Source organism: Babylonia areolata, chromosome 34 (assembly GCF_041734735.1).
Source record: "Babylonia areolata isolate BAREFJ2019XMU chromosome 34, ASM4173473v1, whole genome shotgun sequence".
Taxonomy (NCBI): Eukaryota; Metazoa; Mollusca; class Gastropoda; order Neogastropoda; family Buccinidae; genus Babylonia; species Babylonia areolata.
Genome location: NC_134909.1, coordinates 20,099,050 through 20,116,493, shown reverse-complemented (window position 1 = coordinate 20,116,493; position 17,444 = coordinate 20,099,050). Strand labels below are relative to the sequence as shown.

Below are 17,444 nucleotides of genomic sequence, written 5' to 3'. Positions count from 1 at the left end.
CAGACGACCCTGGTCACGAGATGTTGACAAACGAACACACACACAGCTGTCCCAAGTTTCCAGCCAACCCTTTGAACACACAATCACCGCTGATGCCGTGCTGTTTTCCCTTCCTCATGGGCCCATCCTAGTTGCCGTCACAGGAATGTCAAAGAGAAAGAGAAGCAAAAGAACCATGTTGACCTACGCCAGGCAAAGAGCGGGGGGAAGTGGGGAGTTGGGGGGGGGGGGGGGAGGAAAGCCTTGGCGTTATCAACTACAATCTTGGAGGAACGCTAACACTTCAAAAACAGGCCCTTTCCCAAGCTTGACTCAAACTCATGAAGTCAGAAAGAAAGCAACTGAGGAATTGGGTGGGGTGGGGGTAGGGGGTATGAGTGAAGTGAAGATTAAAAGATCGCCCTCCTAGAAGTCGGGATGTTTAAAGTCCCAGTACTCAACAACCTCTCTGGTAGGTTCGTGTTCAGGCTGACCTTCGTCCGAGAGGTCAGATCATGCACGGACCCTGTAATCCTGTTGCAGACAGTGTGTGGGAGTGGGGTTTCGGGGTTTCGGGGTATGGGGGCATGGGGGACGTTGCTTCACGTCAGGTGCAGGCAGGGCGAAGGTCAGATAACTCAACAGAAGGCCAGAGGAAGAGGGGAGGGGAGGGGAGGGGAGGGAGGTGGGGTGGGGAACTCAGAACAGGAAGCGGAAAGACGCTGTTGCCATGGTCACCACACACAGTACGGCTGCACTGGCCTGCACACTGCTGGCAGTCCCCAATGGTCCGGAGGTCACTGTGGAGGAGACGGACATAAAAGGTGAGAACAACTGTTGGTAACCATCAAAAGCATTGTTAAGGTTAATAAAAAATTATTTTAAAAAAAGCCGTTAATAAACAATATTAACTGGTCAACTGTTCATAAACAATACTGTTAGTTAGCAACTCCATTGATAAATTGGTAACCATCAAAAGCATTGTTAACGTTAATAAAAAAAATCATTAAAAAAAAGCTGTTAATAAACAATATTAACTGGTCAACTGTTCATAAACAATACTGTTAGTTAGCAACTCCATTGATAAACAATACTGTTAACAACATCATTAATAAATAACACTGTTAGTTAACAACACTGTTCATAAACAATCCTGTTAGTAAACAAGTCCATTAATAAACAATATTGTTAACAACACCATTAATAAATAATACTATTTCTAAATAACACCATTAATAAACAATACTGTTAGTCAACAACACTGTTCATTAACAACTCCATACAATACATTAATCAACAATACTGTAAATCAAATCAAATCATGGTGCTCAGAGCCTCGCCAGCCACCAAGACCATCTCAAGGCTATCATATCACCACATAAGCATCTTCAAATAACAATACTGTTAAGTAAACAATGCTTTATCAAGCACAATTAATAAACAATACTGTTAACAACACAGTCAATGAACAATACAGTTAACAACGAAGTTAACAAACTATACTGTCAACATATAAGCATGTACGTGTGCATGTGTGTGTGCGTGTTAACCAGCTTAAATCAAATAAATAAATAAAGTCCTGTCCCCTTTTGAATCAGATACATTATGTTCATAATGGGAGTTTCAAAATGAACTATTGTGTTTCTTAGTAATTGTGTACTTCCAGAAAGTGTATGTGCATGCTCATGCCTATGCCTATTTCTCTGTGTGTGTGTGTGTGTGTGTGTGTGTGGTGAAAGCATGTGCAACCCAGAGTTCTTTTTCTCTGATCTTCTGGTATGGTGTAGCAGATTTTCCTGTTTGAAGTCACAGGCGAGTTTTGATTTTTTACTCCCCCAAATAATGTCTGCAACCATAATTTGTTTCATTACACTGTGAATACAAATTTCCATTTTCGTTTGCTTCTTTTTTTTTTTCTTTTTCTCCATTGTGCCCTGCTTTTTTTTTTTTAAACCTATCCATCAACCTCTCACTATCTCTCTATTCTCCACTCAGAGATCCACTCAATCACAGTTCACAATCTGTTTCTGTATTAATTAATGGACAGCCTCTTTGCACATTTTAGTGTTCAATCAGGATGCTGATGACGAGGATGTCAGAGTTCATTTGGGTGTGGCCTTTCACCTTTCGTCATGGATGAGAGTGCTTCTCTATGATACACGTTTCCTTACTGCTGTTTTGGCAATTCAGTTTTTATGTGTGTCTTGGTATTAACCCTTTGAGCCCTGACCACCGCTTTACTGGTGGTAGAGAAAAATGACATAATGCCTAGCCACCAGGCTGAGCGGTGCGTAAACACTTGTGTCGTGGTTTGCTATTGGCTGACTTACATTGAAGAGCCAATCAGAAAAACCGTAATATTCTGGCGTCAGCGAACGTAGTATCAACATGGCCGTGCCTTTTCACTGTGTTTTGTGCATGTGCTTTGGATAAAAAAGATCAATTTCAATATAAGTCATCCAATAGCAAAACACGACACAAGTGTTTACGCACCGCTCAACCGGTGGCTAGGCATTATGTCATTTTTCTCTACCACCGGTAAAGCGGTGGTCAGGGCACTCTTTTAATATCTGCCGTGCCACATTAAATACCAATCATTTGCAAATTTTGGCTCAGGAGCTCAGGCAGAAGGGTTAAAATTGCTCAGGAACTCAGGGCTCAAAGGGTTAAGACACGCACTTCAGATAAGTGACTCCTCGAAACAGGATGCAAACATTTCGGTATTACAAAAACCAGTCACTCCCCTCCCCCTCCCCACTTCATGATCTTTCTCTGTCGTCTGCGTTTGTGTGCCACCATTCGCATGTTAACTCACTCAGCACGGCCAGTCCTCTCTTCTCCTCTACACAGACCCCTCGGATGTCCAGTGGGTGTCTGAATGACCCAACCTTTAGCTTCCGTCGTCAGAATTGTGGTATACTTTGTCAACATTCACGTCTTCAGTATAAGAGCCTTCCGCTTGCAATATTTTGATGATGGTAATTGGGGTGAAACGCTGTTAACGTCTCTTTTGCTGTTCGTTTGGAAAGAGTTAAGTCATGTGTATCAGTGTGTTTCTTACACGTCTATACGACCGTTTTTACCACAACGCCTTTTCAGCAGCCATATTCTTCATCATCAGGGGTGTGCATGCTGGGTATGTTTGTGTTTCCCTAATCCAAAAGAACTCCAACCTCCCCATCATCAGTATCATCCTCATTCATCATCATCCCCCCCAAAAAAAAGAAGGAAAAAAAAAAGGGCCAAGATCATGTGGCCTGTCATGCCATGCTCTTACAGTAACCTTAGTTGTGACACCCCTCTAGTTCCAAGCTTGGAGTGTGAATGAGCAGCTTGTGTCAGAATAATGCCAATGAAACAGATGCAAATAACAGGGCAGCAAAAGAAAAGAAAAGAAGAAAAAAACTGAAATAGAGCTTTCTTTTTCTTTTTAAAAAAAAATGAAATAGGAATATAATAATCAAATAGAATAATAAATGAAATATGAATACAAAAATAAAATAAAACAAATAAATGAAATTAAGTATAATTGAGAAGAAAAAAAAATCAATCAATCTAAAACATCCGAAAAAAGCTCTGACCTCCCAGGCTGGTCTTGAAGACAAAGGTGGAGACGACGGAGGACCCGATTCGGTTGACCGCCCTGATCCTGACCTGGTAGTAGGTGTTCTTGGACAGGTTCTTCAGCGTGTAGGCCGTGGTCTGCTCCCCGTCCACGTTCCGCGTGATGATGTTGGATGACACCTCGGTCGCCAGCCAGGGTTCGGCGCTTGCATTCACCTTCTCTGCCTGGGGGCATAAGTAACATGATACTTATAAACTTATAAGTAACATGATACTTATACACATGCCTACACAGGGACACTTTCATACTGTACAGAGTGCATACACACAACACACACACACACTGACATAAGCATACAAAAACACAAGGCATATACACATAAATACATATAGACATGCATATACATACACACACTGGCTGTACGATAGTCAGTCGTGTCTGACTATGACCATCAGAACAGCAGAGGAGGCAACTGCTGTCCCGACTATCTGGGCTAGAACTGGATCGTAGTGGAGAGTTTCTTGCCCAAGTTATGTCCCCACTTTCTCGACCAAGAGGGTTTTAGGACAGTTGGCGTTGGGATGGTTCCCAAAGGCCATCTAGCCCCCAAGGCTACAGCACTAAGAGCCAGCGCAATTTTACCTCCTTGTTTGAGAGCCATAGTCCTTCACAAAAGACTAAGCTGTAAAAGATGTCCTGTTGCAAAGGAGAAACCATTGATAATACAGCTCTCACTTTGCTGTTGACCCAACAGTTAACTTACGTCAATCAGTGATATAAGCTAATTGAGTATCTAGCCACACAAAACATGATAGTTATGAAACATGATAGTTATAGACATACCTACACAGGGACACTTTCATACTATACACAACACAGCATACACACAACACACACACGGAGACATGCACATACATATATACACAAGGCATACACACACATGTGCATACACACACACATACACACAAGGTATACACACAACACACACATATACACACACACAGACATGAACGTACGTGGCATTCTCCGCAACGTACTTGGTGATCTGTGATGGTAAAGACATGAAAGAAAACAACGAATGAATATTATAAATAGCCCATGGGAAATGACGCTGAAGGGACTTGGTGGCAGTGTCTATCTAGGGCGAAGGGGTGCGGGGGGAGGGGACACCTTGCACACAGTCAAATGACGCTGAAGGGACTTGGTGGCAGTGCCTATGTAGGGCGAAGGGGGGCGGGGGGAGGGGACACTCACTTGGTCTAGTTCTGTACCAAGCGATTACTGTCCCCGAAGGTCTGGTTCTGCAACTAAGTGATTACTGTCATCATCAGGGGGCTGTGTGTGTGTGTGTGTGTGTGAGGGTGGGGTGGTGGTGGGGGGGGTGTGTGCCCTAAGTACATCAAATCAGGACACTACTGAACACCACCAAAAACACTTGGCAGCAGTGCATGGTCTCCTCTGGTGTGTGTGTGTGTGTGCGGTGAATCGAGTTCCCTGTGAACTGCGGATTATGGGACTGTCATAGACGAACCTGGCTGTGACTGTGTATGAGAGACTCCAAATGAGCAGTGTGGGAGTAATGTCACTGAAACGGTGCAGATGATGGGGCAACAGCAGCAAAAATAAATAAATTAAAAAAATAAAAAAATCTTAAAGAACCACTGTGGCACTGACCACGGCATACTCCACAACGTATTTGGTGATCTCGGCACCGCCAGTCATGGGGATAGTCCACTTCAGGGTGTAGGACGTGTCCTTGAGCCCCTGCCTCCCTGACGTCACCTGCACCTTCTCCGGCTTACCTGCACACAGTCAGCACACCTGGCCATGACACCTTGCACACAGTCAGCACACCTGGCTGTGACACCTTGTACACAGTCAGCACACCTGGCCATGACACCTTGCACACAGTCATCACACCTGGCCGTGACACCTTGCACACAGTCATCACACCTGGCTGTGACACCTTGCACACAGTCAGCACACCTGGCCATGACACCTTGCACACAGTCAGCACACCTGGCCGTGACACCTTGCACACAGTCAACACACCTGGCTGTGACACCTTGCACACAGTCAGCACACCTGGCTGTGACACCTTGCACACAGTCAACACACCTGGCCATGACACCTTGCACACAGTCAGCACACCTGGCTGTGACACCTTGCACACAGTCAGCACACATGGCTGTGACACCTTGCACACAGTCAGCACCACCTGGCTGTGACACCTTGCACACAGTCAGCACACCTGGCCATGACACCTTGCACACAGTCAACACACCTGGCCATGACACCTTGCACACAGTCAGCATACCTTGCACACAGTCAGCACACCTGGCTGTGACACCTTGCACACAGTCAGCACACCTGGCTATGACACCTTGCACACAGTCAACACACCTGGCTGTGACACCTTGCACACAGTCAGCACACCTGGCCATGACACCTTGCACACAGTCAGCACACCTGGCTGTGACACCTTGCACACAGTCAGCACACCTGGCTGTGACACCTTGCACACAGTCAACACACCTGGCCATGACACCTTGCACACAGTCATCACACCTGGCTGTGACACCTTGCACACAGTCAGCACACCTGGCTGTGACACCTTGCACATAACACACCTGGCTGTGACACCTTGCACACAGTCAGCACACCTGGCTGTGACACCTTGCACACAGTCAGCACACCTGGCTGTGACACCTTGCACACAGTCAGCACACCTGGCCATGACACCTTGCACACAGTCAACACACCTGGCTGTGACACCTTGCACACAGTCAGCACACCTGGCCATGACACCTTGCACACAGTCAGCACACCTGGCTGTGACACCTTGCACACAGTCAGCACACCTGGCTGTGACACCTTGTGCATAGTCAGCACACCTGGCCATGACACCTTGCACACAGTCAGCACACCTGACTTTGACACCTTGCACACAGTCAGCACACCTTGCACACAGTCAGCACACCTGGCTGTGACACCTTGCACACAGTCAACACACCTGGCTGTGACACCTTGCACACAGTCAGCACACCTGGCTGTGACACCTTGCACACAGTCAACACACCTGGCCATGACACCTTGCACACAGTCAACACACCTGGCCATGACACCTTGCACACAGTCAACACACCTGGCCATGACACCTTGCACACAGTCAACACACCTGGCCATGACACCTTGCACACAGTCAACACACCTGGCTGTGACACCTTGCACACAGTCAGCACACCTGGCTGTGACACCTTGCACATAGTCAGCACACCTGGCTGTGACACCTTGCACATAGTCAACACACCTGGCTGTGACACCTTGCACACAGTCAACAACACCTGGCTGTGACACCTTGCACACAGTCAGCACACCTGGCTGTGACACCTTGCACACAGTCAGCACACCTGGCTGTGACACCTTGCACACAGTCAGCACACCTGACTTTGACACCTTGCACACAGTCAGCACACCTTGGACACAGTCAGCACACCTGGCTGTGACACACAGCACAATAACAACCCAACCCACACAACACAGCACAGTACTGACTGTAGTCCAGGGTGGTGGCAGTCAGATTAGCAGGCAGCCCGTTGCCCACGTTGTTGACGGCAGTGACGTTGATGACGTACTCTGTGTTGGGGGTCAGGCCTGGCAGCTCCGTCTCCACGCTGTCCTCGCCTTCCTCTGTTGACACACACACACAGAGGTTTACACACAGATATGCCTTTCCCACAAAATTTTTCCAAGAATATAAAACGTATGTGCGGTAATCAAATAACTGTAACCCGTCTACTCATCCACTGTTCAAGTATAAGACAGTTAATACCAAAAGCTGTAGTTGATCACTTTTCTGCCAATGTTCCATTAGCCACTGAAAAGATTTTGAATGATTATTCATTGCTGAGAATGTTTCAGGAAATTTTAAACTCCAGTCCAGTTGGTATCCTCCTTTGATGTATTTTAATCAATGTCGTTATTTATGTTAACATCATAGAGTTAATACTTGTTAATGTTGTAAGATAATACTTGTTGACATGCATACACTAATTTCCTTCCTATAACACCTAAATTATTACACACCACCATCTCTTTAAAATTTTCATTTCTTATAATAGACTTATTTTCATTTCCTCTAAAAGATACATTAACACTTTCCTACAATAATATTCACAAGCATTCCCTCTCTTTCACCCACTACCTCTCTTCCTTCCATCTAATTGTACTTCTTGTGAAGACGTTAAACTGAAGATCTTACACACAGATATATGTATGTCCTCACCTTCCTCTGTTCACACACAGAGAAATATACTCACAGAGATACACAGAGAGAGATGCACATGGACACACACACATCACACACAAACACATACACATTTGCGTACACAAGCAAACACACATACACCCATTCGCATGCATACACACACACACACACAAATACACATAATTACACATACACACACACTCAAATACACACATACACACACAAATGCACTCACTGACATGCACACACACACACGTATACACTTACATGCAAGTACACATAATTACACACACACACACACTCAAATACACACACACACAAATGCTCTCACTAACACACATACACACTTACATGCACACCCACATGGAAATACACACAAGCAAATACACTCACACCCATACTCCCCCCACTCCCCCACCCCCCAAGATAAAAAAACAGATGGCTCACCAAGAGGCACGTCCACAGTCTGTGGGCCATCCTCATCCTCGCCGTCCGCCCTGGCATAACTCAAGATGAAGCGGGTCACTGGTTGTCCCCCCTCCTTCAGGGGGCGCTCCAGTTTCAGTTTGAAGGCCGTGGGGTAAGACTTCAGCAGCATGGCCTCTGGCTCCTCCGGAACCACTGTGGGCAGAACAAAGTACAGAACAGAATGAAATAGGATAGAATGGAATAAGAACAGAACAGAATGAAATAGGATAGACTGGAATACAAAACAACAAAATCAAATAGGATAGACTGAATACAACAGAACAGAATGAAATAGGATAGACTGAATACAACAGAACAGAATGAAATAGGATAGACTGGAACATAACAGAACAGAATGAAATAGGATAGACGAATACAAAAGAACAAAATCAAATAGGATAGACTGAATACAACAGAACAGAATGAAATAGGATAGACTGAATACAACAGAACAGAATGAAATAGGATAGACTGGAACATAACAGAACAGAATGAAATAGCATAGAATGGAATAGACCAGAACAGAATAGAATGAAATAGGATAGATTGGAACAGAACAGAATGAAATAGGATAAAATGGAATAGACCAAAACAGAATAGAATGAAATAGGATAGATTGGAACAGAACAGAATGAAATAGGATAAAATGGAATAGACCAAAACAGAATAGAATGAAATAGGATAGATTGGAACAGAACAGAATGAAATAGGATAAAATGGAATAGACCAAAACAGAATAGAATGGAATAGAATAAAACACAATGGAATGGGACAGAACAGAAGGGAAAAGGATCAAATAGAACAGGACAGACTGGAACAGAAAACAATATAATCAGATAAGAGTTGAACAGATCATGACAGAATAGAACAGAACAGAACAGAGCAGGATAGAACAGAAAAGAGCAAAACAGGACAGAACAGAACAGGATAGAAGAGAATAACACATAACAAAACAGAACAGGATAAAACAGAACAGAACAGAGAAGGACAGAACAGAACAGAACAGGACAGAACAGAACAGAGAAGGACAGAACAGAAGGACAGAACAGAACAGAGAAGGGCAGAACAGAAGGACAGAACAGAACAGAGAAGGACAGAACAGAACAGAACAGAGAAGGACAGAACAGAACAGAGAAGGACAGAACAGAACAGAACAGAGAAGGGCAGAACAGGACAGAGGACAGAACAGAACAGAACAGGACAGAACAGAAGGGGAAAGGATCAAATAGAACAGGACAGACTGGAACAGAAAACAATATAATCAGATAAGAGTTGAACAGATCATGACAGAATAGAACAGAACAGAGCAAAACAGGACAGAACAGAACAGGATAGAAGAGAATAACACATAACAGAACAGGATAAAACAGAACAGAACAGAGAAGGACAGAACAGGACAGAACAGAACAGAACAGGATAGAAGAGAATAACACATAACAAAACAGAACAGGATAAAACAGAACAGAACAGAGAAGGACAGAACAGAACAGGACAGAACAGAACAGGGCAGGAAGGAACAGAACAGGATAGAAGAGAATAACACATAACAAAACACAACAGGATAAAACAGAACAGAACAGAGAAGGACAGAACAGGGCAGGAAGGAACAGAACAGAACAGAACAGGACAGAACAGAACAGGGCAGGAAGGAACAGAACAGGATAGAAGAGAATAACACATAACAGAACAGAACAGGATAAAACAGAACAGAACAGAGAAGGACAGAACAGAACAGAACAGGACAGAACAGAACAGGGCAGGAAGGAACAGAACAGGATAGAAGAGAATAACACATAACAAAACAGAACAGGATAAAACAGAACAGAACAGAGAAGGACAGAAGAGAACAGAACAGGACAGAACAGAACAGAACAGGACAGGACAGAACAGAACAGGACAGAACAGAACAGAGAAGGACAGAACAGGACAGAACAGAACAGGGCAGGAAGGAACAGAACAGGATAGAAGAGAATAACACAGAACAGAACAGGATAAAACAGAACAGAACAGAGAAGGACAGAACAGAACAGAACAGAACAGAACAGAACAGAACAGGACAGAACAGAACAGAACAGAGAAGGACAGAAGAGAACAGAACAGGACAGAACAGAACAGAACAGAGAAGGACAGAAGAGAACAGAGAAGGACAGGACAGAACAGAACAGGACAGAACAGAACAGAACAGGACAGAGAAGGACAGAACAGAACAGGACAGAACAGAACAGAACAGGACAGAACAGAACAGGACAGAGAAGGACAGAACAGAACAGAACAGGACAGAACAGAACAGGACAGAACAGAACAGAACAGAACAGGACAGAACAGAACAGGGCAGAACAGAACAGAACAGGACAGAACAGAACAGAACAGGACAGAACAGAACAGGACAGAACAGAACAGAACAGGATAGAAGAGAATAACACATAACAAAACAGAACAGGATAAAACAGAACAGAACAGAACAGGACAGAACAGAACAGGACAGAACAGAACAGAACAGGATAGAAGAGAATAACACATAACAAAACAGAACAGGATAAAACAGAACAGAACAGAGAAGGACAGAACAGAACAGAACAGGACAGAACAGGGCAGGAAGGAACAGAACAGGATACAACAAAACAGAATATAACAGAACAGGACATAATGGAACAGAAAAGAATAAACGTTACTGTCATGAAACCATATGGTTAATATGAGACAAAAGCCACCAACATACCAATAAATAAGTAAATGGTTGATGTCAGATGCTGGCACAGCTGTCAAACACAAACTCTCACCTGCCAGATTGTAGGCCAGGGCGACCTCGTTCTTTCCATGGTCATTAGTGGCCTCACACCTGTAGGAGCCGAATACCATGTCCTGGTTGGTTTCATCCACCCGTGGCTGCACACAGGTAACACAAACATAGTCATCCACCCATGGCTGCACACAGGTAACACACAAACTGTCATCCACCCAAAGATGCACACAGGTAACACACACAGTCATCCACCCATGGCTGCACACAGGTAACACACAAACTGTCATCCACCCAAAGATGCACACAGGTAACACAAACATAGTCATCCACCCATGGCTGCACACAGGTAACACACAAACTGTCATCCACCCAAAGATGCACACAGGTAACACACACAGTCATCCACCCATGGCTGCACACAGGTAACACACACTGTCATCCACCCGAAGTTGCACACAGGTAGCACACACACGGTCATCCACCCAAAGTTGCACACAGGTAACACATACACACACGGTCATCCACCCAAAGTTGCACACAGGTAATACACACGGTCATCCATCCGTGGCTGCACACAGGTAACACACACACAGTCATCCACCCAAAGTTGCACACAGGTAACACACACATAGTCAACCAGCCATGGCTGCTTAGAGGTAACACACTGTCATCCACCCAAAGTTACACACAGGTAACACACACACAGTCATCCACTGTGGCTGCACACAGGTAAAACACACAGTCATCCACCTGTGGCTGCACACAGATAACATAGTCATCTACCCGTGGATGCACACAGGTAACACACACTGTCATCTAACCATGGTTGCACACAGGTAAAAGACACTCTCATCCACCCAAGGCTGCACACAGGTAAAACACATTTTCATCCACTCAAGACTGAACACAGGTGAAATGCACATTCTCATCCACCCAAGGCTGCACACAGGTAAAACACATTTTCATCCACCTGAGACTGAACACTGGTGAAACAAAACACTCTCATCCACCAAGACTGAACACAGGTAAAACAAAACACTCTCATCCACCAAGACTGAACACAGGTAAAACAAAACACTCGTATCCACCCAAGACTGAACACAGGTAAAACAAAACACTCGTATCCACCAAAGACTGAACACAGGTAAAACAAAACACTCTCATCCACCCAAGAATGAACACAGGTAAAATACACACTCTCATCCACCCAAGACTGAACACAGGTAAAACAAAACACTCTCATCCACCCAAGAATGAACACAGGTAAAATACACACTCTCATCCACCCAAGGCAGCACACAGGTAAAACAAATTTTCATCCACCCAAGGCTGCACAAGTAACAAACACACAGTCAACCACAAAAATAGTACAATCAGGATGACAACCTCCAAGCCCATTTTTATGACAACATGTGTCAGTATCTTTAGCAGAATGGTTAACTCACTCAGTACGGCCAGTCCTCTCTTCTCCTCTACACAGACCCCTCGGATGTCCAGTGGATGTCTGAATGACCCAACCCTTTAGCTTCCGTCGTCAGAATTGTGGTATTCTTTGTCAACATTCACCTCTTCAGTATAAGAGCCTTCCGCTTGCAATATTTTGATGATGGTAATTGGGATGAAACGCTGTTAACGTCGTCTCTTTTGCCGTTTGTATGGAGAGAGTTAAGATGCTTATCTGTCAATACAGAGTCTGTGAGTGTCTGGGTTTGAATCCTGGTCTTGCCTTTTCTCCTAAGTTTGGAAAATCAAACTGAGTGTCTAGTCATTCGAAAGGATTATAAACCGAGGTCCTGTGTGCAGCATGCACTTGGCACACTGTAAAAGAACCCATGGCAACCACATCGAGAGCTGTCCTCCGGCAAAATCTCTGTATAAGAATCCACTACTGATAGGCACACAAATGTACATGCATGCGCTGATTGTGCACGCAGGGTTGTGCTGCTGGTCATGCACCTGAACAGTAGATGCAATGTAGGGTACATGGATTTGTTCGAACGCAGTGACACTTCCTTGAGTTTCAGTTTCAGTTTCAGTAGCTCAAGGAGGCGTCACTGCGTTCGGACAAATCCATATACGCTACACCACATCTGCCAAGCAGATGCCTGACCAGCAGCGTAACCCAACGCGCTTAGTCAGGCCTTGAGAAAAAAAAAAAATATATATATATAGATAAGCTTACATAAATAAATAAATAAATAATAATGATATAAAAAAAGGTAGTAGTAATGAAAATAATAATAAAATAATAATAATAATAAATAAACTTCCTTGAGACTGAAAACTGAAGGCAGCTCCCCCACCCCAACACGGCATTTCCATCTTCCTACATCCCCTCCCACCACTCACGATCAGATAGCTGATGGCTTGGTGGGGGTTCTCCGACTCTCCCATTTCGATGTCGTAGATGTCATCTTTCTTGAGCTCCACGCCACCTTTGTACCATGTGATCACCGGCGTGGGGTTTCCGTTGGCCATGCACGTCAGGTTGGTGTCGCTCCCCACCCAGCCGTAAAAATGGCTGTCCACGTCATCTCCGAAACTGGGCATGTCTGGTGACAGCCAGTGAAATCAAACCATGTGACAGCCAATCAAATCAAACCATGTCACCATAATTAGCATGAGGTGGGCTTGTCTGGTGACATCCAATCATATCAAACCAGGTCACCATACTTAGCGTGAACTGGACTTGTCTGGTCATATCCAATCAAATGAAAGCATGTCACATACATGGCATGTATATGTATCAGGACAGGACTTTGTGCAAGGTGCTATTGTCCTGTATATCTATAACAGTGATGTATTGTGACATGTTCCAAATGAAATACTGTTAAAAAATTTTTTTTAAATAAAATAAAATTTTCCCTATAGCCCATTCAACAGCAAATGGGGCGGAAGGAGTGGGGGTGGGGTTTCGATTCCTAGGCTAAATGCTTGTCAGCTCTGAAGGTTTAGCCAGTTCAAGAGAAACTGAAATATTGTATATGGTCAATTACAATGACGGTAAAAAAAAAAAAAGAAAGAAAAAAAAAAGGACTAACTCACCAAAATCTTACTCAGTCTTCATCCACCCACACACATTCTCTCGCATATACACACACGCACCCAGCTACACATACAGGTGTGCAGAGCCCCAACCAAACACTCACACCCATCCCCACAGACACCCCGCACCCCCAACCCTCTCCCCCACCCCACTGTACCCTCACCCAAACTCTCTCTTCCTCCTCTACACACTAACACACAAACACAAACTCTCTCTTCCTCCTCTACACACTAACACACAAACACCCACACACACACAGCCCTTCCCTCCCCACACACACATACACCCCCTCCACAACCCTCTCCCCACCCCACTCCACCCTCATCCACATACTCTCATCCCTCCTCAACACATACGCACAAACACCACACATGCACCCTGTCCCTTCCCACACACACACAGACCCATCCACCCCAAACTGAATACTCGCTTTCCCCCCCTCTACACACAAAAACCGACCCACACCTGCACACATACACTCCCATCCCTCCCAACACACGTACCAATCCCCCCGCCCCCCAGACTTACAGGTGACATCCATGAAGAAGGTGTGCTAGGTGTGACCCGCAAAGCTGTGTGGTCTCACACAGGAACTGTCCCCCCCCCCACCCCCCTCCGGTCCCCCCTCCCGCACCTTTCCCCCCCTCCACACACACACCCATTCCCCCGCACTTACAGGTGACATCGATGAAGAAGGTGTGCTGGGTGTCACCATAAGAGTTGTGAGCCTCACACAGGTACTGCCCAGCGTGGCTGGGGTCCACCTGGGGAATGACCAGGTACTGGGTGCGCTCAAAGGCCAAGGTCACTGGGTTCAGCTCCTGCGAGTCCTCCCCGCTCTCCACGTACACCTTCTGTTAAAACGGTACACACCACATTGTGTAAAACAACACACTACACACCACCTTCTGTTAAAATGGTACACACCACATTGTGTAAAACAACACACTACACACCACCTTCTGTTAAAACGGTACACACCACATTGTGTAAAACAACACACTACACACCACCTTCTGTTAAAACGGTACACACCACATTGTGTAAAACAACACACTACACACCACCTTCTGTTAAAACGGTACACACCACATTGTGTAAAACAACACACTACACACCACCTTCTCTTAAAACGGTATACACCACATTGTGTCACACACTACCTGTCACATGGTACACACCACAGTGTGTAAAACAACACACTACACACTACCTTCTGTGACATGGTACACACCACAGTGTGTCACACACAACCTGTGACACGGTACACACCACACTGCATCACACACTACACACCACCATCTGTGACAAGGTACACACCAGTGTGTCACACATCACCTTCTGTGACATGGTACAAACCACAGTGTGTCACACATCACCTTCTGTGACACGATACACACCCCATGGCATCACACACTACACACCACATTCTGTGACACAGTATACACCACAGTGCATCACACACTACACACCACCACCTGTGAAATGGTACACACCACAGTACCTCAAACACTACATCGGACCTTCTGTGACAAGGTACACATCTCAAAGTGTCACACACTACACACCACCTTGTGCCACACAGTATACACCACAATGTGTTACACATTACAACACACAATACAGACAACCACATGCAGCTTACATCGTAGTAAGTTCTTGCTCTTTTATACCTAGATTTTTTTTTTCATCTAAAAATCACACTACATGACCAGACATTAAAATCCCTTAACTGCCCGGCACAATATGTGACACGTGCATAGTGATGTCACTGATGACATCACCAGAAGAAGGGGAAATAACTCTGGAAGACTGAAAAATCACAGTTTATCCACAGTGGTATATCTCCAGACCGTTTTCTCAGTTTTAGGCTTATTGTTTTGGATATTGTTTCATGACTTGAAACACCACTTTCTACTGTTTTTTCCCCTGGCACTGAGGGGGTTTTAAACTGAAGAACACACACATACCACTTTCTCTGACATTCAGGTTTTCAGTACCACCTCAGCACACTGTTATAGATGTATTCACAAAACTGCCCCGTCCTATCTCTGCGGCTGCCTTCACCTCTACACTCCATCTCACTCACTACGATCGGCTTCGGATCCCTCTGTTTACGCATACCCAGATTCAAACACTCGACTGTTGGCCGCCATTCTTTCTCTGTCTCTGGACCTTGCGATTGGAATGAACTTCCTCTTTCACTTCGTCAAGTCTCCACACTCAGCTCTTTCAAGTCTGGCCTTAAAACCCACCTCTTCCCAAAATAGCCTCCCTTGCCTGCCCTTCCTGGTCTTTAGTTTCTACAGTTTTAGAGTTATGCATGTGTGTGAATGACTGGTGCGAAAGCGCTTTGATTTGTCTCTGCACAAGATTCAGCGCTATATAAATACCATTATTATTATTATTATTAGCACACCACTCACACACTGTTAAACAATTTTTGCTGTCTACACCCAAACACTGGTATCTATCTCGACCTGTCTCTCTCTATGTAAACATGAATACACACATAACGTATCACAGCAACATCGGGTGAATGTGTATCGTGTGTGCGTGCGTTTATGTAAGTTTGTGCATGCCTATGTGTGTGAATGTGTTAGGGTAGCTGTTAGATACACATGTATGTTAAAATGTATGTATGCAGTGTGTGTGTGTGTGTGTGTGTGTGTGTGTAGTCACATTTGGTGTGTGTATGTAACATAGATGTATAGTTTTATGTTAACAAAGCATTTTTGTAAAGCACCTAGAGCAGATTTCTGGATAGTGTGCTATGTAAGTATCCATTATTATTATTATCGGGTGTGGCTGGACAGGTCAAGACAGCAGTGACAGGTCCTCCCAGTTTCAGTTTTTCAAGGTGGCACTGCGTTCGCACAAACCCATACATGCTACACCACATCTGCAAGGCAGATGCCTGATGGCAGAATAACCCTACAAACTTGTCAGGCCTTGAGTGCATGCATATATAGTTTTGTGGAGATTACCCACTTCTGGGAGGTTATCGGCCGTAGCTACTTTCGTTTTCTCCGCATAGGCGGATAGTAGTTTGCACAGGACAGGAATGTCAGACCCCTGCTGGAGTCTGCACTAGTGGGTCACGGTTAAGTATGTGTAATTAAAACATAGTTTTGTATGTATCCAAGCGGATTTCTGTAACAGAATTCTGCCTGAGGACAAAGTTTTGTATGTATCCAAGCGGATTTCTGCAACAGAATTCTGCCTGAGGACAACACTTACGCTGCCATGGGTTTTTTTCAGTGTGTCGTGTGCTGCACACAGGTTTCTGATTCAGTTTCAGTTTCAGTAGCTCAAGGAGGCGTCACTGCGTTCGGACAAATCCATATACGCTACACCACATCTGCCAAGCAGATGT

At 44.9% G+C, this 17,444-nt stretch overlaps 1 protein-coding gene across 1 annotated transcript in view; it reads right to left on the bottom strand.

Moving 5' to 3' along the window:
• Positions 1-280: 280 nt before the first annotated feature.
• LOC143277646 (neural cell adhesion molecule 1-like) overlaps positions 281-17,444 on the bottom strand; it is a 78,432-nt gene continuing 61,268 nt past the window's right edge. Inside the window, exons 9-16 of the mRNA XM_076582537.1 lie at positions 14,745-14,922; positions 13,372-13,574; positions 11,060-11,165; positions 8,259-8,432; positions 7,100-7,234; positions 5,219-5,346; positions 3,561-3,768; positions 281-779 (exon numbers count right to left, since the gene is read on the bottom strand). Of these exons, the coding sequence (XP_076438652.1) occupies positions 679-779; positions 3,561-3,768; positions 5,219-5,346; positions 7,100-7,234; positions 8,259-8,432; positions 11,060-11,165; positions 13,372-13,574; positions 14,745-14,922 (1,233 nt within the window). The 3' untranslated portion in view covers positions 281-678. The remainder of the gene's footprint in view (positions 780-3,560; positions 3,769-5,218; positions 5,347-7,099; positions 7,235-8,258; positions 8,433-11,059; positions 11,166-13,371; positions 13,575-14,744; positions 14,923-17,444) is intronic.